The following is a 26,889-nucleotide window of genomic DNA, read 5'->3' as shown; positions in this document are numbered from 1 at the left end:
CAAACTGGTCCAGAGCTGCCTCAGGAGCCCAAAGTGGCTACATCTCACCTAAGGAAGCCCATCACCTAATTCTGAATGGGCCTCAAGCCTTTGGCATGGGCTATGCCAAAGGCAGACCTTTACCAATGGCATATGCAGGCATTTCAGGATACTTAATTAGTGCACACAATGTACATTAAATCTAACACACACTGATGAAGTGTTTCAAATCGGTTTTAGAATTAAAAACACTAAGAAAGAGCAGTTATTTTATCTGAATCAATTATTTTATTCAAGAATTTAAATATATTCACCTTTGCTATTATCTTTCAGTCTAAATATCTGTGACAAGGGTACTGTAAGTCCAGAAAATTCACATCAACCATTGACTCAACTGCAGAATAAAGTTACGATGATCAGCTTGACACACTTTTGGTGAGAAATACCCGGATACTTAATTTCACATCATAGACTTCTAATCAGGGCCGTTCTTGAGGGGTCAGATTTTTCTAAGTTGACATTTATGCCTCAAAGCTGTACATAATCTGAAGTTTAATTCTTCTGTGTTGCCTTAGCTGATTTTAGCTTAGGCAAACATATGAATGCTGCAATCAGCTGCAACAATTTTTCAGTTTCAGATAGAAAATTGCACTCCTGATTCTGGAGAACAAAATTAGAGGTTGAGTGAGAAAAATCTTGTTTTTTGGTTCAAAGGAATCTGGACCAAAAGAAAAGTAGTCAAAAATTATTTCTGGTCTTAGGTGATTTAGGTTAAACAAACCAGCACAGCTACAATGGGCTGAGTGGCATCTTTCTGTGTTGTAACTTTTCAATGGTTCTAAATCCCTCCGCAAAAACTTTATTAAACAGACTGTGGTTACAACATGAGAAATAGGAGCAGGAGAAGACCATTTAGTTTGCTTCATCATTCAATATGATCATGGCTGATGTTGGGCTTCAAATCCACTTTCCCAGCCGCTCCCCACATCCCTCGATTCACTGAGACATCAAAAATCCATCTATCTCAGCCTTAACTATATTCAATGATGGCGCACTCACAACCTTCTGGGGTAAACAATTTAGATTCACAACCCTTTGAGTAAAGAAACTTCTTCTCATCTCATTCCTAAATGATTGGCCCCTTAACCTGTGCTCCCTAGTTTCTAATTCCCTTGGAACAACGCCTCAGTAACTATCCTGTCAAGCCCCTTCATAATCTTGAATGTTTCAATGAAACATTCTCATTCTTCTAAACTCCAGAGAATATAGACCAATTCTATAGCTTCTCATCATAGGGCAACCCTCTCATCCCAGGGACCAATCTAGCGAAGTTTTGTTGTACTTTCTGCTTCCTGTCCATTAACCAATTCTCTTTCCATGCTAACATATCAACCACAATTCCATGAGCCCTTATGTTATGTATTAGCCTTTTGTGTGGTGCCTTATCAAATGCTTTTTTGGAAATCCAAGTATAATGCATCTACTGGCTCCCCTTTATCTACCCTACTAGTTAAATGCTCAAAAACTCTACTAAATAAGTCAAAAAGGATTTCCCTTGCAAAAAACCATTTTGACTTGTCCTAATGTACTATGATTTCTTCAGTGCATTGTTAAGGCTTCCTTAATAATAGATACCAGCACTTTCCTTTTATGCCCGTTTTCTCTCTCCCTTTCTTGAATAGCATTGTTACATTAGCTAATTTCCAATTTGCAGGGATTGTTCCAGAACTTAAGGAATTTTGGAAAATGATTACCAGCACATCCACCATCTCTGCCACTATCTACTACTTTTTCTGTGCTGATATTAATTTCCTCATTTTTATTAGGCCCAGGTAATCCTCTATTTCTGGTACGTAACTTGTATGTAACTCCAATGTGAAGACAAAGTATTTATTCAATGTCTTGGCCATTTCCTCATTCCCCAGGATAATTTCTCATGGCTCCACTTCTAAGGGACCAACATTTAGTTTTGCTACTCTCTTCCTTTTTATATATTTGTAAAAACTCACAATCTGTTTTATACCCCTGGCTAGATTACTCTCATTCCACTTTTTTCCTTTTGTATCAACCTTTTGGTGGCCCTTTGTTTGTTTCTAAAATATTCCTAATCCTCAGCCTTACTACTATTCTTTGCAACATTACAAGCCTCTTCTTTTCATTTAAAGCCTTAGTAAGCCACGGATGGATTTTTCACGCTGAGTTTTTGTTTTGTAATGCAATGTATTTTTGTTGAACATTTTGAATTGTTTCTTTAAATGTTTCCTATTGTTTATTTACTGCTATAATTTTTAGTCTATTTACCCAAACAACCTTAGCCAGCTCTCCCCTCATACCTATGTAATCGACTTTGTTTAAGTTTAAGATTCTTGTTTGCAATTGGAATATATCATTTTCACACTTAATGTGAAATTCAATTGTATTATGATCCCCATTTCCCAGGGGATGTTTCATTATGACATTACTAATTGACCCTGCCTCTATTAGATCGGAGATAGCTTTATCCCTAATTGGTTCCACAACAGAGCACTCTAGTAAACTGTCATGAAAGTATTCTACAAACTCAAATTGCAAGCCACCTTTGCCAATTTGATTGGTTCACACTATATGAAGATTAAAGTCCCCCACAACTATTACATTGCCTTTGTCACAAGTTCCAATAATTTCTTCTTTAATGCTCCATCCAACAGTATAACTGTTTAGAAAAGTAGATTAGAGGGCCTATAAATTTCTCTCACCAGTGTTTTCTGACCCTTATTATTCTTAAACTCCACCCATACTTATTCTACTTCCTGATTTTCTGAGCCAAGAACCTTTCTCACCAATGTACCTATGTCATCCTTTATTATTAAGGCTGCCCCACCTCCTTTTCCATTCTGCCTGTCTTTTTGAAATGTTGTGTACCCTGGAATATTTATTTCCCAACCTTGGTCACCTTGTAACCATGTCGCTGTAATAAAATTTAGCAATTATCTCTACTTGTACCACTTGTTCATCTATCTTATTGTGAATGATCTGCGCATTCAGACAAAGGGACTTTAGTTTTATTTATTCACTGCTATTCCCTGCAGGAACTTACTCCCTAATGCACTAGTACCATTAAATTCTCTGCCCCTTCCTCACCCTTGCAGCTTGTTTTTACCCATTTTGATGGATTTTTCTATTGCCTCAACTTTTATCTTTGGATTTATAAATCTCCCTTCACCTGAACCCTCCATCCCTCTGTTACTTTAAGCCATGTTTCCCTACCAAGACCATATTTGCTGGTGCACTCTCATGTCTGCACACTCTGTCCCATCCTGTCACACTCTGGTTACCACTACCTGTATTGCAAGCCTGCACTATTGCCTTGTCCTTTCTCTTAGCTTTCCAAATCTCTCCTCACATGAATCCCCCCACCACTTTAAAACCTTCTCTACAGTCCTAGTTACATGACTAGTCAGGACATTGGTTCCAGGACGATTCAGGTGAAAACCATCCCAATGATACAGCTCCCTCTTTTGCCAGTACTGGTGCCAGTGCCCCAGGAACTGAAACCCATTTCTCCCACACCAATATTAATAAACAAGATTTCAAATTGCATTCTTAAAGATTTAGGTAGCTCTTGATAACTTAATAGCCATTTTTGTATTGATCAATGTGCGTAATCAAAGATAGCCCATAAATGTCTTTTATGTGACTGGATGCTGGCATGCAAAATTCTAAATAATTTCCTCCGAACACATCTGAAGGCCTCTCACATTTCTCATGGTTCTTACCTCCAACAAAATGGATAATTGTGCTTGTAGGTGCTGCTGTGTACCAGTCGCCCGTTGTCTTTTAGATATTTAAGGATATGCTTGTCTGCATCCTGAAAGCATAAAATAAGAATTCATGTAACTGCATATGTCTATGACTGCTATTTTACATTAAACCTCAAACTTAAGAGATGTTATTACAGCAAGGCTTAATTCCATTAGATATCTGGCTAGTTCTTATACATAAACTTGAACAGAAAAAGGTACAATTCATTTTACAAGCGAACAATTTCACATATTCCTTATATACTGAATGAATTGAAGGTAAAACCACTTCAGAACTTGCACTTTATTAAGCACGATAAACCATTAAGTTTTAACTCAAATCTTTGGAAAGTAACACAACATTTTTATATGGCTAAACAGCAATATTATGAAGACTGAACATCCCCCTTGTCTATTCAATCATCCTTCTGCAACTGGAACAGAACAACCATCCACTAACCTTCACATACAGTCCAGCAAAGTCCTTCACTTCAGCTGTGAAACAGCCAGATGCATCTACAGGGCACACTGGTGTTGAATCTTTCTGGATTATGCCATAATCCACACAAACGCGGAAATCATCCTACAGGGTGAAAGTGAATTAAGCCTCATCAGGAAAATTTGGTCCACCCAAGATAAAGACATTATTTTTTGCCATGTAAATTATTTCATTTATTTCTCTTAAAACTATTTTCCTTTTATCTCTGGGAGTGACAAGTCAATAAGGAATGCTTATGGTTCAAGCACCAATGCTTGAGGAACTCCTAAAAATGATCAGATTTTTAAAAAAATTCCCTTAGTTGAGAAGCATCTATTGCAATGTAACTTGAATGCTCAAAATAGTTCTTGGAGAAGGCACAATTTTCAGAATTTGCTGCTGGTTCGGACAAGAAGGTTTCCTGAATCTAAAATGATTTACGTTGGATAAACTGAAAATGTGTCAGTTTTTTCAAATGTTTAATTTTGTTATCCAAGTCAATGCTTTTACTTCTGCCAGTGTTTCTATGAAAAAAGACCAAAAATACGTTGGAATGCAAGAAAAGAACCTAAAAACATCAAATTTGGGAAGCCAAAACAAATTTTAACAAAACTTAATAATTTATAAGTTCATCACGAGACTGAAATGATTCAGCTTCTAAGTTACAAACATCAAGTGCAACAATAAGCATTAGTCGCTGTTCCTATTTGCTCTCTCTGCTCCTTTAGTAGCCATTTCATTACTAGCCATCCCAATGTAATCACCATATCTCATTGAACCAGCATCTGTAATCTGTCCAAGCGTCTATCCCAGGTCCCCTTTTCTTCTCCCAAATTGGTTGTTGATGTGATTCACCAGCAGAGGGCCAGCCTCCACATGTATGCCTAAGACATCCAAAAATACAGGGACACAACAACCATGCAACTCAATTGGCCACGATTCAAAACTTCAAATTGTGCCCTCATGCTAAGTCTGGAGAGGCAGAACATTGCCATTCTGTTTGACCCAAGCTGAACTTCAAATCTTCTACATTCAGTCAATTACCAAGTCTGTTTTTCTGCCACAACTGGAACACAATCTTCACCTCTCCCCCTCTACTGCTGAAACATCAAAGCAAGTTTTCATGGTCTCACTCAACAACAATTGCAACTCAGCGCTCAGGACCTCCCAACTTATTCAGAACACCACAGCATGTGTTCCAATGTTCCAAACAAAAATCATCCCTGTCCTTGCAAATTTCCACTTCTGTCCTTTGCCTCACCAAAATGAGTAAAAAATTCTTATGTTAATATTTCAGGTCATTGACTCTTCATCAGTTCTGATGAAGGCTCATCGACCAGAAACATTAACTATGTTTCTCTTTGAGATACAGCCTGACCTGCTGAGTATTTCTGTAATTTTCTGTTTTTATTTCAGTCTTCAGGCATCTGCCATGTTACATTTTTGTAAAAGATTCTTATCCCCGTTTTAAAAAAATCACTCCTCAGCTTTACTTCACCCAGCTGAATGATTTCCTGCCTTGTCCCATTTTAAAATCCACTTGAACACCAGATTACTGCTAACTCTCTGCTCTAACAATTACTCTCTAGCAACTACACCCAGTCTTGAGGTCTTTCTCTCTGCCTTTTAAAGAGTGTTCTGACAACCCCGACTTTGATTCGTGTCCTTGCAGTTCACCATAAAGCTCTTCCTATTAATGTTGGAATTGTGCTGCAATAAAGTACATGATTTAAGTTGGTAATCAAGAGCAGCTCTCTCCAATTGGGGAAGTATTAAGGCTTTATTACAAGTTTATAAAAATGTGTTCACACTGGGTGTTGGGGGGAATTGAAGAGTCTGTATCTTTTACTTTGCAAGCTTGGAAATAAATCTGTTTTAAGGTGCAGACTGGCTTCAGATTCATTCTTTCATCAACATACAAATATTGGTATTAACACTTCCCTCCTTGTTCAGAGTTTATCTTTTTTTCACTCAAGTTTAGTGGTGTGATTAACAGTGAAGGATATAGTGGGATCTAAGTTGTGTACTGTATCCTACAAGGTCAAACATTTACATGAAACACAATGATTATACATAATTTGTTATTCAAAAGAGATTGCAATTAGGACATTAAAAAACTGCTATATGTGGAAGTATTTTTCTGCCCTCCAGATCCCACCCTTTTTAACTTATTACAAATGCAGAAGCACGACAAAACTCTGCTGTGGCTCAAAACAAGACAACATCCCATCTCTAAAGTCAAACTTTTCCAGTAGCCATTGATGTTGGTATTAAATTTCACTGAACGCCAACATCATTCATCCCAAGAACACAAAAGGATGCACAATTTACAATGGCAAAAGTAAACACAGATCAACACCGACCTTAAAAATCAAGCAGGACTTAAGTCATTTAAGCAGAATAAAAAACAAAGTGGATATTTTAAAAATCTAAGGCATGACAGTTCATACAAAATAAACAAAAAGTCTGGTACTGATGCAGCTAGGAGCAATTGCTAAAAAAAAAACCTCAGAGGAGATTTTATTTTAATTGTCAATGACTTTATCTCCCCAGAAATCCATAATTTCAGGATTCCAGAGGCTAGTGAAGTTACCCTTCAGACCAGGATTCATCAAGTAAATACATTGAAAATCCCACAAAATGGAAGCTGGACTGATTAGCATGCTAACTGGAAAACACAAGTGCACAAAACCCCACACATGCCACATTGGTCGCAACTGTTACATTTATATTTTAATGCCAATACTGTATTGTAGATGGAATTGGAAAGTGCATCAGTAGATCTGCTCTATCTGGGAAAAGCAATATGGGTATCTTCACCTCACCCCAGCCCAGCCAAAGAAAAATATATCACGTGGGTTATTCTGATCCACAGAATAAAACAAGACACAAATGAAATTAAAACGAACGAAACACAAAAGATATATCACCATGGATATGTTAGTGTAGTATGTTTTGGTGTAATTGGTGAGGAAGAACAAGGACAGTACCATACATCATCCCCACTTGCTAATTTAAATACATTATCCCATTTTTAACTAGGAAAATTGTACTTACTGCACCAAAGTATGGGGCCTGATGTACAACACCAGTACCCTCTTCCTCTTTAACATAGTTGTCCACAAGCACAGTGAAGGCTCCAGATTCTTTGCACTGCAAGACAGAATTACCTAATGATGTATTATTTTAACCAGTTCTATGTACAATAGGCTTATGATTAAGGAAAATTAAGACAGTTTACAGTCATTAAAGTTTTGCAAGATATACAAAAGCAACATTAAAATAATTGATCATAATTAATTACCATTTGATATTTTGTTTGTAATAGCCAGAACCACCATTCAGCATGAGTTTAGCATTTATTGACTGCCGATACTTCATTCAATACTAAGCTTGGGCCTCAGAAACGAATTCACTATAAATAAATCCACTGAACTAATACAGTCACAACATTTGGTGGTGAAATGTGAATGATAGCACCCCTAATTATTACAGCTAGTTCCAATGTCTTGTCCATTTCAATGGAATTATAAAGCTACATATTATATCTTGGAATGAGATCAAAATCTGTCAAATGGCAACAGTACCGTTGCAATTATTTTGGCATCTTATAGTTAAACCATTTTCTTCAACTTGGGTTATTTACCATAATTAGTTAAGATTTTCATGCCCTTAATTTGTATATAAACCTCCACTAGAAAAATTATTTCATAAACACACTGTACAAATCCAGTTGCTTCCTCGACCTGTGGAAAGTTTGAGGTTTAAAGCAATAGAAAAATTTGATTTAACATTTTTACGATAAATTGAGTCATTACATATAAATAAATATTCTCAAAAATGTAATCCAAATTGTATAAAATTTAGTAAACACAGTTAAAATATCAAAGATGCATTTACAGATTTAAATATTTATCCTTTGAGTTTTTCGCCTAAAGCCATACTAGATAAGATCTATATGTAAGGGTGAGACCCCCATAAATCTATGCACAATTTGGTTAAAGAAGGATAGCATGACATACCAACATACCAACCACAATGTTGATAGTACCATTCTAATTTGTCAGTGGTCATTTTGCATCTTTATCAACTGCTGTGAGGGCGGTTCCAAAATTCTTTATTAATGAAACCATTCAGTGACTCTCACTCAAAAAAGACATCAGTGGTGTCTCTCAAAATTCTTATGATTAATATCTGTAAATCAGCAGTTACTCTTCCCATCTTACAGCTCATGTTATTGCACTGAAAGATTGGTATGTTTGGCTAAAATTCACAGTGAGGCAAGTGTGACATTCTTCTTTTGCAAACATACCATTAATAATGTTGAGTTAGCAGTCTATAATCTTACTAATAAGGTGGTGCAACATGCTGTGTGCAGCTCAATACTCAGCAGGGACAGAAAGTGCAGTTGGAAGTACTATCTATCTTACCTGTAAGAAATAATCAAACAATGGTCTGTACTTCTTGCCTTTGAGAGCAGCGCCTTGGAATCTTCATATAAAAAAACACAATTAATTTGACTTAATTTAAATGATATCAGAAGAATGCTGTCAGCATGAATGTAACAGGAGTTTGAGATCATACAACAAAATGAATCATAATTATCACTTCTAGATGGATCATGGGACACTAAAGCATGAATCAATTGACCATTCATTCTTATCAGCAAAGATACTTCTACCAGATAAAAAAACACAAAAACAAAAGAAAATGCAATATAAAGAGACAGAGGCTATGCAGAGTGCAGGAATAAGCTATTTTTTTGCTTATCCATTCACAACATGCTTGCAAGGCTAACATTTATTGCCCATCCCAAATTGCTGAGAAGGTGGTGATAAGCCATCTTCCTTAACTAATGCAGTCTGGTATAGTAGGTCTGTTACAACGGAGTGGCTTGCCATGCCATTTTACGGGGCAGTTTAGAATCAACGACATATAGATTAGACCATCTAAGAAGAGCAGATTTCCTTTATTTTTATTCTTTTGTGGGATGTGGGTGTGTTAAGAGTCAACCACATTGCTGTGGGTCTAGAGTCACATATAGGCTAGACCAGGTAAGGAGAAGAGATTTCCTTTCCTAAAGGGCATTACAACAATCAACAATGGTTTCATTATTAGACTTTTAATTCAAGGTTTTTATCTTCCACCATCTGCCATGTCCCCAGAGCATTACCCTGGGTCTTTGGATTACTAATCCAGTGACAATACCACCAAGCCATAGCCTCACCTCCTCTAAAAGACATTAGTGAATCAGTTGGGATTTTACAATAATCTGCTCACTTCATGGTCACCATTACTTTTTGACTTCAGTTTTTATTTAATTAACTTTTAAAATCCCCAGCTGCCATGGTGGAGACCAGGGCTCCGATTGTTATCCCAAACTTCTGGATTACTAGTCAAGAAATATAACCACTTTGCCACCATACTGTACAAACAGTAATGAGATAAATAACCAGTTAACGTAATGTTTCTCCCTTAGCAGTGTTGATTGAGAAAGTAATGGTGGCTAGATCACCAAAAGAACTCCCTGATCTTCTTTAATGGTGTCACAAAATCTTTGACCTCATCCGAATAGCCAGAATAGGCAGAATGAGCTTGACTCAACCTCATCCAAAGGGCAAAACCAGCAAAATTACATTTTGTTTCATATCAACTGGTCATGAAATACTATGGCCCATTACTTCTGAGCCCCCCAGTGTCGGATTTGGGGGCACCCCAAAGATGCACTGGGGAATCCCTCTGGAAGTTCCCAGGTAAGGGTTTGCAAGGCAATTGCCCAGAAGTGAAAACTTCCTCTGGACAGTTGTGCTGCACTGGGAATCATCCGAAGGTGCAGTTTAAATAGCAAACTTCAGATGGTTCCACCAGAGTATACCAATAGTTACTCAGAAAAAGTTAGAAGAATTAAAACCTCTTCTAACTTCTGAGTAACTATTGTAAAGACCCAGACCAACCCCATGGGACACCGTCCCTCCCCACCCCAGCTCCAAACAATGACAGCCCCCACCACCCACCCCGACCTCAGACGGCCCTCACCCCCGACATCGCAGATCCCCCTACCCTTGACCTCAAGCCCCCGCTCCCATGGACTTCCAACCTCCTGCTATCCCCCGTCCTGACCTCAGATCCCGCCCCTCGCCCCAAAAGAACATTTAAAAATCCTACAATTTTTAAGTTAAAATTATGTTTATGTTTTAAGTTTATGATATTTCAGCTTCTACCATAAATCTAAGTGAATGTCCTAATCTTTATTTCATTTTCTGTGCAATGTCCTGAAGGGCAATTTGTAACCCCTGTTCTTTACTTCCTGCTTTGCTGTCTGTGAGAATTTCTCAATTTGACTGGTGGATCAGCTTGCCTGCATCCTGTACTGTTGAGAGACTTTGCAGATGGTGCCAGTTTCAAAGTCGCATTGCAATGGAGGAAACTGAAGCTCTACAGCCCATTAAATTTATATGGGTAGTTTTTCTTAAGGTAATCAGTGAGCACAGTCCTTTCGCCACTGACTGCAAAATGCAGGCCATAAGCTTAACATTTTTTTCGAAAAGCTTAAAAAGAGTTAAATACAAAATGCTTTTTATGAGGCAATTCAAAAATATAAGTGCTTGTAACACTATGCCTATTTTATGATACCTCTTTCCTTTATTATCCATTTTTAAGCAAAATTTTAAATATAGAATATATATATTTAAATATACTTGTAAAGAATAAGACTTCCACCAATTCTTCTCCAATCATGTAGCATTATAAATGCAGAATGCTATCCACAGTCTACTTTACTGGGACAGAACTCCAGGTTATCATGAAGGTGATTTCAGCAATAAAGGAAAATATGGTTGCATATTATCAAACCCCATAGCCATCTCCCTACATTCTTCAAATCAGTAAAACAGATAGAATCTCAAAATGTTCTCCTGAAATTGATGCCAGCTGGCCCCAAATGTTGCACAAAATCAGGCCAGAGCGAAAAGCAATGGGAAAGAAAGTTCATTTATCAACAAGACAGACAGACTTCACATTGGGGATGAAAATTTTTGGGAATGCTGCAGAGAAGTCAGAAACTAACAGGTAGTGATCCGACTCACTTGACAGAGCTAGAGCTTAAACAAAACCTAAAGCTGTGTTTGCTCATCAGCCCTCTGGAGGCAACTACTGTATTTTTAAAAAAAATTCTTTGAAGAAAACACCATAAACCCAACTAGTCTGGATCTGATTTATCCCATAGACAGCCTGGAGAGAATTATGGTGGTAGCATTCAGTGCAATCTCTAGATCTAAAATTTGTTAGGGTTTCTGTGCTGGCTGGACACTTCAGGAATACACTCCAATCATATGCATGAGACCAGCTGTAACTCCTTACTCAGGAAGGCGTAAAATAGCCTAACAACCTCACAAAGTCTACCACTTTGAGTCTACCTTTGATGTTGTGTGTGTCTAAGGAAGGGAATCAGTGCAAGAGTGACAGTGCATGCGAGATAAAGAAAACATGATGTTTAAAAATGATAGCATGAATAAGAAAATTCAACTGCACAGAAATGTATTTTTAAAAACAAGAGCTAAAAGAGAAAATGTGATGAGAAAAAACAGAACGAGAAAAAGAACAAAATTGGAGAGAAAAAGAGGATGACTGACAGAAAGAGAGACTTATAACACAAAAGAAAGAAGAAACATACACAAGTGTGCAAAGAGCAAGTGAACATGTCAGAAAGAGAACAATCAGATAAGGAAGGGTGAGAGAAAGAAAGTGCAAGATACATAAGAGGATGACAGAAGTAAATCATAGAATCATTTAAAATTACAGCACAGAGGGAGGCCACATCAAGCCTATGCTGGCTCTTTCAACAAACAGTCATACTGCGACCCACATTCCTGCTTTCTGTTCTTATCCTCAAGTACCTGTCTATCTTCCTTTTAAAATTATTTGTGAAAATCAGCTTCTAACACCTTTTTCGGTAGAGCATTCCCGATCCCAACAACTAATTGAAAAAATTTCTCCCATCTCCCCTCTCAATCTTCTGCCAATTATTTTAAATCTATGACCTCTGGTTATTGACTCACTTACCAAAGGACATTTTTTTCCATCCACTTTATCAAACCTTCTATTATCTCACCTCTGAAGCCTCCCTGTTCCAAGGGGAACAGTCATAACTTTTTCAACATCTCTTTATAGCTAAAGTAATTAAGTCCTGGTAAACCTCCGCTATACTGTTTCTAAGGTCTTTACATCGGAACAGGAGCAGACCATTTAGCCCCTCGAGCTTCTCCGCCATTCAGTGAACTCACTCTTTCCTGAGTATTTTTCATAAATGTATCAGAGCCAGAAACAAAATAAAATTCACAGTGAAAAGGAGACAAAGACAATAAGGATGAGAGTGGGAGAAAGTTTTTCTACATTTGCATTGTTTTGCGCAATTGATTGGTAAATAGCTGTTTCACACTGGATTACAGTTTTCTGTTTTACAATAAAATACAGTATTAAACCACAGTCAAATCCACAGATGTTAACTATGTCACCACGCACTAACCTATCCAGAACAGCGTATTCACTATCAGATTTAAATAGTGCTACCAGCCGGGCTTCCATCATTATATAGAGGTTTCCTGTAGAGTTGTCTGCAAAGACATAAAAAATGGAATCAGTGAGGAGTTTAAATCAGCCATTAGGGTATACATTGCAATTGGACATAAGTTAAGAATCAGAACTATGATCAGAATACAGAATATATATTAACAATTTATGTTTTACAAAATCTGTCAAAATACTAATCTCACACAGATGGATGCTATCTTTTGCAAGCATCGCAAATCTAAGAGGCTGCAGATGCATCAAGAACATAATGTACTCTATGCCCAACTTGCTTCCAATTCATAGGGGGCTGTATCATGACTTAAATTACTACAAATTTGGGTTGTGCCAGGGATATTTCATAAGTAGCAAATCATGAAGTGTTCCAATTACAATTTTTTTGCAAATACTTTCTCTGTTGCTTTATTGCTGCTAAACCTAGATGGAAAAAGCAGCAATAAGTAAACCATTATAGTACAACACGAACAGAACATAAATTGATTTTAAATGACCAGAAGCTGTGCAGTTTTATGTCAACAGGTAGGACAACATTCCAGTGGAAATCCATAATCTGCAGGTGCTATCAGGGCCAACTACAGAAATCCTGATAAAAATGAGAGAGGGCTTGCATTTCAAACTGCCTCTGATTGCAGCTCTCGGGGGTCATAAAGTTCAGATTCTACAGTCACGTAGCACACCTCTTTTAGATTGTCAGGTGCTATCGACAGCAAGATTAGCAAAAATTACCAAGGTTAAAAAACATGGAATATCTTTGTTTTAAAAACTATTATGCCATTTAGATGTCCCAGTTATCACTAAAAATAGTGATGGTATAAACTAACTAATGTAAAAAAATTTTGAATTTTGGGATAGAGATCCCTCTATTCCACTTAGCGCCACCCTAATTATTTCGGGAATCATCATAGGAGGAACCATGGCTGTTAAGCAGTATCTCTTGCAAATTACCCAATTTGTATCACCTCTTCTCCTATTCTGTAAAATATAACTCTTTTGCTGACATGAAATTCCAGAGCACTGGCAGAACTTAGTACTTTTCCCAAATGGCCATTATCCACATACAACCCTTATTAGCTATCCACAGGCCATCGATGGAGGACTTCACATCCGAGGACAGAATCAATACGGGGGTATCCCCATCTTCCAGTAGAAATCAACAACATCAACTTGCAATGATATAATAATGTTAAAGGAGAAAAGTGTTCCAAGGTGTTGCACACAGGTAAAATTAGATAAAAATGAACGCTAAGCCAAAGAAGCAGTTATTACAAGGGGTGACTAAATGTTTGGTCAAAGATGGAGATAGCGCGAGGAGGGGGAGGAGTTTAGGGAGCTAATTCCATGCTTCTGCTGAGCCAGTTGAAAGCATGGATGCAAAGAGGAGGTTAAGGGGAGGAATGATGCACGAAAGGTCAGAATCAGAAAAAGGAGGCTAGAAGGTTGTTTATATGGCTAGAAGTGGTTAGAGAATTAGGAAGGAGCAAGACCACCAAGGATTTTTTTTTTAGTGGATGAGAATTTTAAATTGGAGGTGTTTGGCAGAGGTTGGTGGGGAAATGACAGCCAATTGGGTAGGTTAGAAGAACAGGAGTGAAGGGTCAGTGGGACTTGGTGCAGGAGAGGATAGGATCAGTTAAATTTTAGATGTGCTGAAGTTTGTAGATGATGGAAGATAGAAGGCCACTCTGGAAAGCATTAGGATGTTTTTAGGAATAAAGACATTGGTGAAGATTTCCAGCAGCAGATGGGCTGAGTCAGGGACGGGGAAGGGCAATGTTACAGAACGGGAAGCTGCCTTTGTGATGGAAGTGGAGGTGATAACATTGTGACAGGAAAGCAAGTTGCAGGCGAGCTGTAGTTTGCTAAAATACAGGAAGGCAAGGGTGAGTTTTTTTTTTTAAAAGGTGGACTATAATGGCCGAGGTTTTGGTAGGGGAGGGAAATATTTAAACTATCGTCTAGCATAGGAGCCAGGAAAGGAAGTTGGGTGGTCTGCACTTTAGTGGATTGGGGTCAATGGAGCAGAAACTGAACCTTCATCAACAAGAGCTCAAAATAGGCATGAAAAGTCCAAGAGAAACAACAGAAAGATGTGGCATCAGGGAAAGGAAACATGGAAGTAGATCTGGCTTGGGGTTGTCAAGGGGAATGGAAACAGCAGAGGCAGCTGAATGGCAGGACTCAATTTTGGTGACAAAGAAGTCCATGAGTTCCTGGTACATCAGGGTGAGGGGTTGGAGCAGGTGAAAATGGTTTAACGAGAAGGACAGTAGGAGAGAAGTCTGTACCCCTTGAATTAAAGGGATTGAAGATGTGGCCATACCAGGAGGAATATCCTATCACCAAGATCTATTACCATTTCATCATCTCCATAACATTGTTTCACCCCTACCATGGTTTATCTGCTGTGGAAACCCTCATCCTCACTTTTGTTACCTCTGATTCAACTATTCTAATGGTTTCCTGGCCAGAATCCTACCTTGCCTTCTTTGTTAATTTGAGCTCATCCCAAATTCTGCTGCCCATATCCTAATTCACACCAAATCCCATTCATCCATCAGCCCTCTGCTGACTGACCTATGATGGCTCACTGTCCACCAACAACTCATTTTAAAAATAAAATTCCTCCATGGCCTCACCTCTCCCAATCTCTGTAATCTCCTTCATCTTTATAATCCTCAAAGATCTCTGCACCCTTCCAATTCAAGCATCCCTCATTTTCATCACTCCAGCATTGACGGCCGTAACTTTGGCTGCCTAGACTCCAACCTCTGGAGTTCTCTACCAAAACCTCTCTGCCTCTCTCTTTTCCTTCAAGGTGTTCCATATAAACTACTTCTTTGACCAACCACCTATCCTCATGTGGCTCAGTGTCAAAATTTGTTTGATATTGCCCATGTGAAGCACCAAGGGTTGTTTAACTACCTTAAAAGGAGCTATATAAATACAAGTTGTTTGTGTTGAATGACCAGGATGAGCGACTGTACTGATTTTACAGGGAACAAGAGCAAAGGTAGAGGTCACCAAGTGGCTGAGCAGATCGACAGAAGCAGCACTACAATGAAATATAGGTATGGCTGAGCTGAAAAAATACACTACTTCTGCGTCATAAAGTGTTCATTCTCTGATAAGGACTAAATGTAGGACATTGTTGTCATGGCAATGCAGGTGTTGAAGGACCCTGAAAGACAAAATCAGTATGGGCTGATCTCAGACTCTCAGAAGAATGAAGCTACACAAAGCACTTCAGCTCTCTTTTCTATCTCATCAATTTAATTTATTTCTTCCCCCTCAAGGCATCAAATCCTTGCTCAAATGGCCATTATTCATGTATGGCTCTTATCAACAAGTATTGGGAGGCTATTCAGTTATGGAGGCACTACAAATGCACCCAATCGCAATCACGTACACACAGAAGTCCAGCGGGATAATTCTGTCAAATTTCATCTTCCCAAATGCAACTAACTGCAAATGCAGAGATTTTAACTTGATTCTTCCCTGGTCCGCATTCAGCAGCTAAGGCATCAGCAAAGCCTATGTGGAAATTTGTGGAAACACCTGAAACATCAACATATGGCACAGAGTTGTGGGATAGGAATTCAATTCACCCCTGCCAAATTACCAAACTCAAATCACTTCACTGTCAGGAGCCACCAAAATACAAGACAAAAGGAAATACTAAGCCTGGGTCAGGCTTATTTACCCACGATTACTTATATTTAAAGAATTTCAACTGAGTTCTGAGAACAAATTTGACTGTTTGAACAATGTGGCTCCCTGCGCTTTTCCCTGCCTGTGTACCTGCTAGAAAAGGCATGCTTGAACATTGGGCAAGCCACCCATGAAATATCACTGCGACAAACCCACACAACAGTACCATATGGGAGCATCATTGCAATATTACTTTTTCTAATTTAGGAAAACACTGACCATGAAAATCTTCTTTAAAACAAAAATCTATGGGTTGCCAGAGTCATCAGTCTCAGCTAAAAAGATTCAACAAAGTAAAAAAGGTACAGGTACCTTCAAGCAATTGTGCTTACAACCACCGGCCTACTACTGGCTAGAATCATACCTATCACAAAGGAAGATAGTTGGAAGCCAAATATAGCCCCAGGACATTGCTACAGGACAGTGTCCTAGCCCCAACCATCTTCAGTTGCTTCATTAATGACTGACATTCGCTCATGATTGCAGAGTTCAGTTCCATTCGCAACTCTTCAGGTAATGATGCAGTCTGTGTGCAGATGCAGCAAGACCTGGACAGGCTTGGGCTGATAAAACTAAGTAACGTTCATGCCACACAAGTACCAGGCAATGACCATCTCCAACAAAGCGAATCTAACCACCTCCCCTTGACATTCAATGACATTACCATTGCTGAATTCCAACCCGCACCTCATCAACATCCTGGGGGTCGCCATTGACCAGAAACTTAACTGGACCAGCCATATAAATACTGTGGACACAAGAGCAGGTCTAAGGCTGGGAATTCTGCGGAGAGTAACTTACCTCCCAAATCCCAAGCCTATACACCACCTACAAGGTGAACATCAGGGGTGTGATGGAAACTCTCAATTTGCCTGGGTGAGTTAAGCTCCAACAACATTAAAGAAACTCCAGGACAAACCAGCCCACTTCATTGGCATTCCATCCTTGACCATAAACATTCACACCTTCCACCCTCAGTGCACAGTGGCAGCAGTGTGCATCATCTACAAGACGGGCTGCAGCAACTTGCCAAATCTCCTTCAACATCATCTTCTAAACCTACAATCTCCATCACCTAGAAAATCAAGAGCAGCAGGCACATGGGAACACCATCACCCGCAAATTCATCCCCAAAGAAACACCACCTTGACTTGGAAATATATTGTCATTTCTTCACTGTTGCCTGGTCAAAATCCAAGAAGACTCTCTCGAACAGCAACATGGGCATGCCTACAACACACAGGTTGCAGCAGTTGAAGAAGGTGGCTCACCACCAGCTTCTCAAGGGCAATTAGGAATGGGCAATAAATTGCACCCTTATCAGTGATGCCCACATCCCATGAATGAATAAAGAGATTCAACAATCAAGATCAATAGCAAGACTGACGTGTTATGCTGGGCTTGTTTTTATGCCCTAGCCCTCTTGCAATCTGAAAAATTACTGCACAGCCATTTCCAGAAAGTGATTGGAATATCCTTTTCTGTGTCATTGTGTAAACATCAAAAACAAGGTAAACCATGGACAACAATATTTTCTCAGGCGCCTTTGAACATAACACAATGTATATTTTCTAAATTTTCTAACAGCTGATCTCCTGCAACTACATTTTTCAGGTACATTAAGACAACGCATCACATGTACGCAGGAGAAAACCAACAAGTGGAAAGAGCTTGAGTAGAGGCATCTCAGAATGGGTCCTTTATATTTTGTAACATTCTAAACTGTCACGCTAGCTACCTTTCTTTTCATTTAAGAACAACCAGGAAACAAAATATTTATCTGTAACAATCATTCTGGAAAGATTCCAAATTTAAGCGTGCAGTAACACTCTGGATAAACCGGAATCTGAACATGCTTATTCAAAACACAAAGTTGTTGAATTTTCTCTAAAATGTTAAATATTTCTTTTCCAAAGTATGTAAAAATGGTAGAATGGTTCTTTACCTTTACAGTTTAAGATGTGGAATTTTACAGTGAGTCAATCAAAATCAGTGCATACAAAAAATAAAGACCAAGGACCATAGTTAATTAAGTAGGTATAAAGGAAGAGGAAGAGGGGCACAAGACAGTGCGGTTTGGTGGACTGCATCTCTGTCTGGGAAATCTTCTCAGCATCAAAGAAAAGGTGAAGTGCAAAATTTAGACAGCAGGGTGGGGTGAGGACAGGATAATTCAGTTAGCTGGGCAGCTGCATGTTGTAGCAATGGAATCCAGTCACTAAGGCAGAAATTGGGGAGTGGGGGGGAATGCTACAGAGGCAAAAGTTAAGGTTGAAGAAGATAGAGGCTGTTCACAGCATGAAAGTCCAGCCAATAAGGCAGAGGAGCGCTGAGAAACAGCTATTAAAAGTCAACTGGGGTGGACAGTGAAATATGGAAATAAAAGCAAAATACTGCTGATACTAGAAATCTAAAATAAAAACAGAAAATGATGGAAACATTCAGCAGATCTGGCAGCATCTGTGGAGAGAGAAACAGAGTAAACCTTTCAAGTCCATCTGACTTCTACAGAGATAAAGAGAAGTAGAAGTAGAAAATCCATCACATTCTCCTCCTCTTTAGCTCTGAAGAAGAGTCATACGGGCTCGAAACCTGAACTCCATTTCTCTCTCCGCAGATGCTGCCAGATCTGCTGAGTTTTTCCAATATTTACTGTTTTTATTATATAAGCAAAACATGGGATACAGAAAATGAGAACTAGTAAAGGGCACCAATCACAATGTGTGGCATACAACTGAAGGATAGGAGGTTGAAGGTGCAGAGAGCTAGTCAGTTTCAGAAGCGACCTGTGACCAAAAAAACACGCAGTGACCAAGTTTCCAAGCAGTGCACACCAAGACTAATCTCAGCCTCTCAATTTGTGGGAGACATACAAGTTGCAGTTATCAGTGTCAGGAATCCCATTAACTCCTCTTCTAGGCAGTTTTGTCATTGACTCACCGTCCGGATGATGCAAAGAAAAAAAACAGCAACCTGTCTAATGGGACATATAAAGTTGCTGATTTAAATGGTATAACAAGGGGATTTGCTGAATAACACCACATCCCACTCCTAACTTCTACCAGCTTAAAATGGGCTCAGAACAAACAAACTGACTAAGTCAGGCAACTTGTGATGGAGCTCGGAACTCAGGGAAGAAACCACAAAATGAAATGTAAAATGAAAAACTGGGAATATATTGTAAGTTTCAGAAACTTCGAACCTCCTGAAATTCAGTTTGGAACAAGTTTTACCTTTGACTTTTACATATTGATATTCTGGGCTGACGCAAACAGCAAGGTTGCTAGGCAAGGTCCACGGTGTCGTTGTCCAAGCAACCAAAGAAACGCTTTCATCCTCCTCCAGTGGAAAAGTCACAATAACAGAAGGATCTTGAACATCCTACAAGCAATAAGACAAGGCATAAAGCATAATCTTCTCAAAAAATTACACTTAGACATTCATGTTCAACTATTTCTTGCACATATAATTGGATAGATACACTTACTGGGAAAGTTCAACTCTGAATTTCTAATTTAAAACGTTGTTTAAAATTGCCTTGCCCTAGGATTAATAAAGGAAATATGATTACTTGTTCCAACTGGTTAATGATATTCAAGTTGTTTCTGACTAAAATGTTAAAGAAAAATGTCAAAAGATTAAATTAGTCATTTCATCTGATATTTGACTTAAGCACAAGTTAAACCAGATCACATAGTTGAGAGGTGAAATCCATAAAATATATCTAATTATACGGCAAATGTAGCTCCAGGGCCCACTGAACAGGAAAAGAAAATCAGAACAATTATTACAGTTCCATGACTGCAAAGAAAACTTGTACTTTGCAACCACTCAACCCAACTGAATAGTTCAAAATATACACCGCTCTGAAATATCAACTCACTAAAAAAATTTTTTTTTTTTTCATTTCTCAATCACAAGCTACTTTATTGACACATCACACCTAGACCTGGTACATATAACTGTACTTCCTCTGGTGTGGCAGTGGTTTAATCTCAAGAATCCTGTGCACTTGGTCAGCTTCTGGTCAGTGCATATTTATTTATAGAATTGTATCATGGTAACAGCATAGGAGGCCATTTTGCCCTTTGTTGACCATGCTGGCTCTCTGCAAGAGCAAAACAGCTAGTCCCACTCCCCTGCCCCTGCCCCTTCCCCAGAGCCCTGAAATTTTTTCTCTATTTGTGTCCTCTGGATCTTGAGTCTTCTGTCCAAGGAAAGTTTCTCTCTATCTACTCTGACTACATCCCTCATGATTTTGAACACCTCTATCAAATCTCCTCTCAATTTTCCCCTCTTCTAAGGTGAACAACCCCAACTTCTCCAATCTATCCAAGTAATTGAAGCTCATCATCCCTGGAATCATTTTCTTAAATCTTTTCTGCACCAAAGCCTTCACATCTTTCCTGAAGTGCTGAGCCCAAAAATGGACACAATACTCCAGTCGAGGTTGAAACAGTGCTTTATAAAGGTATATCATAATCTCGGTGCTTTTGTACTCCGTATTTCTATTTATAAAGAATAGCATCCTGTATGCCCCATTAACCGCTTTTTTAACCTGCCCTGCAACTGTCAACAATTTCTGTACATATACCCCACAAGCCTCTGTTCCTGCACTTCCTTTAGAATTGCAGCCTTTATTTCACATTGTCTCTTCTCATTCTTCCAACCAAAATATATCATTTCACACTTCTCTGCCCACTTCACCACTTTTCGTTTTGAAGAGTTTATTACAAGTTTCAACGAATTGGGAAAATCTAGTCCAACATTCCTTCGCAGGTAAACGTGACCAAAATAAGTTTGCAACCACAAGTCCAAACATTGTGGTGAAGCCAACTATCTTGCAAATGAAGAACTTCTCCAAGGAGTTAATAAGAACATTTCAATCAATGGAATTATGTCTCAACAGGAAAGGGGAGGGGGGAAAATGGATAATTATCTTCAAAAATTCTTTCCCCTGACTCTGATGGATAATTTTATGCAAGGTGGGCATTCACCCAGTGCCAAGTATGTAAACTTCAAAAGGTTTCATTAATATGTAAATTTATCCTGCATCTATTTCCCTTTAGCAATTTATAGAGAGCTTTAGGTGATTTTCATTGCATCAGTTTCACTATCAGGACAGCACTCGTCTGTGGTGAGGAGTTGAAGCAATTAGGGTATCATTGCCACAGGCTCTAATGCTCTATCATGTCTGAATAGATAGATTAACCAACAAAATAGCTTTTACTTAGAAAAATTCATCTGCAGCAATTGAGTTTTATTATTTGGATTTACTATTCAGCCAAAGAGGATTCCAATGGATCCCTCTTCTTGTAGAGCAGAAATAAATTACTTGCAGAGATTGGGGATTACTTTTAAATCATCAAATTTTTTTACCAATTTGAAAAGTTGCCCTAAGAGCGATTTCCTATTGGATTTACACTTCCTGCTAGAAAGATAGTGAATGACAGTCCCAAAGCATCCACTGTTATTGTGCAAAATTCAAAGGAGCTTCTCAAGCCCACAGTAGAGTGGTGGCACTGCTGTACTAATGCTAGGCATTTTGAAAAGCAATTAGGAAATTAAGTGTTACCTTATAATTTTGATGTGATTCAAAATTAGAGAGAGGAGTGTTGCATGCAGTAGAAAATGGCATAACTTTCACTCCTCTGTAGACCAGTCCCTTGTCATATAGCTGTTTAAACACCCACCTAAAAAGAAAAGAGATTTCAAGAAACACAGAAGAACTACATTTTCATGGGTAATTTCATTAACATTTTAGTATCCATTAAGACACTTACTACATGTTTTGGGAATAAATTCTGAAGTTCATCATTCTCTCAATAATGGAGCGAGGGGGGAATATACTGCCTCATTTTTCTTTCTTGTCTTATTTCTGCTCAGCGATTGTCCTTGGATGTCAGTGTCTTTCCAAAGATCAGAACTTTCATATGTAGGACATTACAAATGTCTGCTATTCCATTTCATGATTCAGGAAATCAGAATATGAACACACTCTCTACTGGATTACTGCTGTAGTACATAATAACGTAAGTGCCCTTTTTCACATTTCTATATTATTCTCCCCCGAGATATAGCAGAAGATTCTTCATTTAAAATTAATAATCACACAGCAAATCAGTGAATAATGCATAGGCTAGCTTCTTACAGTACTGTGCAGTTCATTCAAAAAGAGTAAGGCAATGCAAGACTGGCAAAGTGAATCTAAATAAGTGACCCATGGACTGATTTCGCTTCAAAAACTGTAAATTTTTAAAATGATAAACATTTTTATGCATAGCTTGAGGCCCAAACTGAAAAATTCTTGTCAAAAATTGCATCAGCTATGCTCCCTATTTTGTTTGCAAACAGCTACCTTTGTACTGCCTGTTTAATAGTTCATTTGTATTGTGTTGCTTTTTTTCAAAAAAGCCCCTATTCTGCTGCCTTTTAAAAAGTAATCCCAGATGTGCTGCCTTCACTGTGGCCTTTATATTCTTAATAGTTCCATTTTGTGTGTTTGTTAAATGCCTTTATGCAAAGTGTGTTATCTGTTGCCCTTTTCCTTATCTAACGAAATGCTCAACTGCTCATTTTGTCTTTCTTTCCCGATATTTTTGAAGGCCTGTTCTTTAAGGTCTTTTTTTAAAAAGGTCAGCTTATTGCTGTTTATGTGGGCAGGGGGGACTTCTGTTCCCCCTCAAATACTTTTTTCCACTCATCAACTTCAAATCCAAGTACTTTTCATTGCACACCCCGACCACCCACTCCACCCATATCATTACTTGATCACTTTCCCTCCCCCACTCAATTACTCACAACCCTTCATTTCCCCTTCAATACTACACCCAATTGCCAACTAGGGATTACACCTCTTGATTCAAAGCTAATTCAAATTAATGAATTTTTCAATTTAATTAGTACAAGTGACTGAACTAAATCAGGAGTGAATTGTATCCCTTAAAATGCCTAATACTTGGCCACAATGTGTGTCAGCCATGGCTCTGTTGGTCACACTTTCACATCTGAGGCACAAAGTTCCAGTTCAACAGATTCACTTTGTTAGTCTTGCACTGCCTTACTCTTTGAATGGACTGTACATTACTGTAAGAAGCTATTACCCTATGCGTTATTCACAGGTTTTCTGTGTAATTATTAATTATATCTCATGGGAGAATAATATAGATATGTGGAAAAAAGACTTAAGTTTTTATGTTGTGCAGCAGTAGTTCAGCCACTCCAGGGCTTGAACACAAAAATCAAGGATGACAGTACTGCACTGCACTGTCGGAGGTGCTGTCCTTCAGGTAAGATGTTAAACTGAGGCCCCATCTGCTTGCTCAGTTGTAAAAGATCCCATGGCACTATTTCAAAGAGCAGGGGGGTTATCCCAGGTATCCTAGCCAATATTTATTCCTCAATCAACATCACAAAAAAAACAGAATTGGATCGCTATCACTTTGGAATTTGCTTTGTGCAAACTGACTGCCTTATTTCCTTCATTAAAACAGTGACGACATGGCTTTAACATGCTTTTAGGTGTCTAGTAGTTGTGAAAGGTGCTATACAAATGCATGTTCTTTTTTTTCTTTTATCAACTCCTATCAAAATTGTATTTTCAGTTTTATTTGATGCATAGCTCCATTTTCTGGAAATTTTGCAAAAACACACCTCCATGAGATAATCTTAGAGAACTGCCAAATTGCCTTGCATATTATACACTCACTTTAAACCTATTGAGCCATTTGATTTATACAGGACTAATCAACTTTTAGAGGCCTTTCAAAGTAAGTACCAAGACTATTCTGAGTATTAGGATCACATTGATAATATATGGGTTATTTATTAAACCATTTTTTCCCCTTTCATCGTCTACACCTCAAAAGATCAACTCCTGGTTCAACCTACAATTGGGACCCACAATTCCCAGATGCCCAATGATGCCTCCTCCAATTAGAAATTCTTCACACAATAGCAAGAACATGAGTGTCGGCTAGCAATTTGACTATATGAAGCATCACAACTGAGCATTATCCTGTCTTCACTAAATGTCCATGTATGTTCTATAAAAATGAAATCCAAAACAGGATACAGGGATAGTTTTCCATTAACTCACCACAAATGCTAACTACAACATACCAACTGACCAAGAACAACTGATCACACCTAGAGTGAACATCAAACCCAGAGGACCTTCCTGGTGTGCTTGGCTCACACGCTCATTGATTTAACTCTGAGAAAGAAGAACTCAAGACTTTGAGATGAGATCAATGATGTTTAAGATTATGAAGAAACAAGCTAAATCAATCTAGGTAAGTTAGTGATATGCCCAAAGGGGTCAAAAACAAGAAATGCATTTAAAATAGCAGTTTTCCAGTAAAATGAAGAGTCACATCTACCATTTTCTCTCAGTAAGTTACCAGAGGGGGAAAAAAAAAATCACTGAAGCAGGCAGTGTAAATAGGCTTAAAAGACAATGACAGGCACTTCCAGAGAAAATGGTGATTAAGTTGTTAATTGTGGCTGATTCCTTGAAAAGGAGCAAGCTTGCATGGACTTATGTCCTTTGCCTGCTCCAATAAGTTGTATGTCCTTTTGTGACATTTTGATAAATTGGCTTTTTAAACTGAAGGTCATCACAAACATGGAATGCACTGAAAATTGCCATTGGCTAACAACCACTGCAGGCACAGACACACAAAACTGAAGGTGAAAACAAACTCTTGTAAAGTTAAATCTATACAGATTTGAGATAAAGTGGATAGCAGGAAAATTCAAGCTTCTGATAATTGTAAAGTACATGGGTTTCACTAGTGGGATTTCAAGTCATCTGAAGTTTTGAATGGGTTCCTGCCTTGTAAATGTTCCCAGGTATCTATTATTCGAAAGACTCTTATGCTGTTCCATTTCCATGGACACCTACATTCAAAAACTCCCTGAGGAACAATGAGATTTTATTTTTACAGGGCTGTTATAGCCTATAATTTTGTTACTGAAATCATTCACTCTGAACTTCTCACTTGTGGCCAAACAAAAGTTGACTCTTCCTGTAAACTGCACTCAAGACAAAGGATCAATGTTTTGAATGCTTTTTGCACCCAATGTAAAAATTCAACAATCGGGTTAGGCAGTGGAGAAGTCTTTTCCATTCTGCACTGACGACACCACTTAGCCCCAGTAGAATTGTTACCCTGCACACCAGAAAATTTTCTTGAAACTTTAGTGATACTGCAAACGTAGTGGTATTTGGTGTGGATCTCTACTAGAGACCCACATTCAGTCAAAAATGGAAAGACACTGCTCAAGCTTTTCTCAAGTTGTCAAAACTACTCTAACTAAAGTTACATCAAGTTACAAGTCCAAAGCACTCAGCCCACCAGGTGTATGCCAGCGTTCATACTCCTGCCTTGAACCTGAAAAATGAACACTGTTTCTCACTCCATAGATGCTGCCAGACCAGTTGGGAATTCCCATCATTTTGTTTTTATTTTGCAGCTGAAGACAGGCTTCTTGATAGTGTGGTCTTCAGGCAGAAGAGAAGATAGATCATCCACTTGGCACTTCTGCCTGAAGATGGTTGCAAACTCTTCAATCATAAATTTTGCCCTCACATGCTGGACTCATACATCATTGAGGATGGGGTTGGGGGGACATTCATGAGCTCTCCTTCTCTGGTTAGTTGTCCACCACCATCCACAACTGGATATAGTACGACTGCAGAGCTTTGATCTGATCCATTGATTGTAGAGTGCTTTGTTTGTGACATACTACGCCATGTGGTAGTGCACTCCACATTCTGACCATTCTTTGGGGAAAGAGGTTTCTCCTGAACTTATTGTTAACTATCTTATGGGCAGGATTTTCCCATCGGCGAGTGGGACCTGCTCACCGATGCATAAAATGACACGCGGTGACGTCGGGTGGAACTCCCAACGTCATCGCGCCCCATTTAAATTTTCAGGTAGGCAGGGGCACAGCAAAATCAGCTGTGCGCCCGCTGACCTGTCAATGGCCAATTGAGGCCATTAACAGAGTCATTTAACTAATTAATGGGCCTGCCCGTCCAACCTTAAGGTTGGCAGGCAGGCCAGGAGCCCTCGCGGGAATTAGAAAAAGCATGAAACCTCATCCACAGGTGGGATGAGGTTTCATGTAGGTTTTTAAAAAATGTAATTAAAAGTTCTTTTTTAAATTATGGACATGTCCAACTCATGTGACAGTGTCACATGAGGGGACATGTCAGGGAATTTTTCTTTCCTCTATTTTTAATATTTTTGACAGTGGAGGCGATCTTCCTGAAGCAGCATTTAGCCTCAGGGAGATGAGTGAGCCCTTTCGTGCGCATGCGCGAAAGACTGTACACTCAGGTTTAGGGAT

The 26,889-nt window shown here is 38.7% G+C and overlaps 1 protein-coding gene across 3 annotated transcripts in view; it reads right to left on the bottom strand.

Annotated features, from left to right (window-relative positions):
- Positions 1-26,889, bottom strand: part of iars1 (isoleucyl-tRNA synthetase 1) — a 189,664-nt gene that overhangs the window by 139,753 nt on the left and 23,022 nt on the right. For all 3 annotated transcript variants that reach the window (XM_078543384.1, XM_078543383.1, XM_078543385.1), the window contains exons 6-12: positions 22,106-22,223; positions 19,764-19,911; positions 12,761-12,848; positions 8,667-8,727; positions 7,294-7,389; positions 4,219-4,341; positions 3,735-3,826 (exon numbers count right to left, since the gene is read on the bottom strand). In XM_078543384.1, coding sequence (XP_078399510.1) covers positions 3,735-3,826; positions 4,219-4,341; positions 7,294-7,389; positions 8,667-8,727; positions 12,761-12,848; positions 19,764-19,911; positions 22,106-22,223 — 726 coding nt within the window. The remainder of the gene's footprint in view (positions 1-3,734; positions 3,827-4,218; positions 4,342-7,293; positions 7,390-8,666; positions 8,728-12,760; positions 12,849-19,763; positions 19,912-22,105; positions 22,224-26,889) is intronic.

The sequence above is a fragment of the Cetorhinus maximus genome, chromosome 6 (genome assembly GCF_964194155.1).
Source record: "Cetorhinus maximus chromosome 6, sCetMax3.hap1.1, whole genome shotgun sequence".
Classification (NCBI taxonomy): Eukaryota; Metazoa; Chordata; class Chondrichthyes; order Lamniformes; family Cetorhinidae; genus Cetorhinus; species Cetorhinus maximus.
The sequence above is the reverse complement of the archived record's forward strand: the minus strand, read 5'-3'. Positions and strand labels throughout refer to the sequence as shown.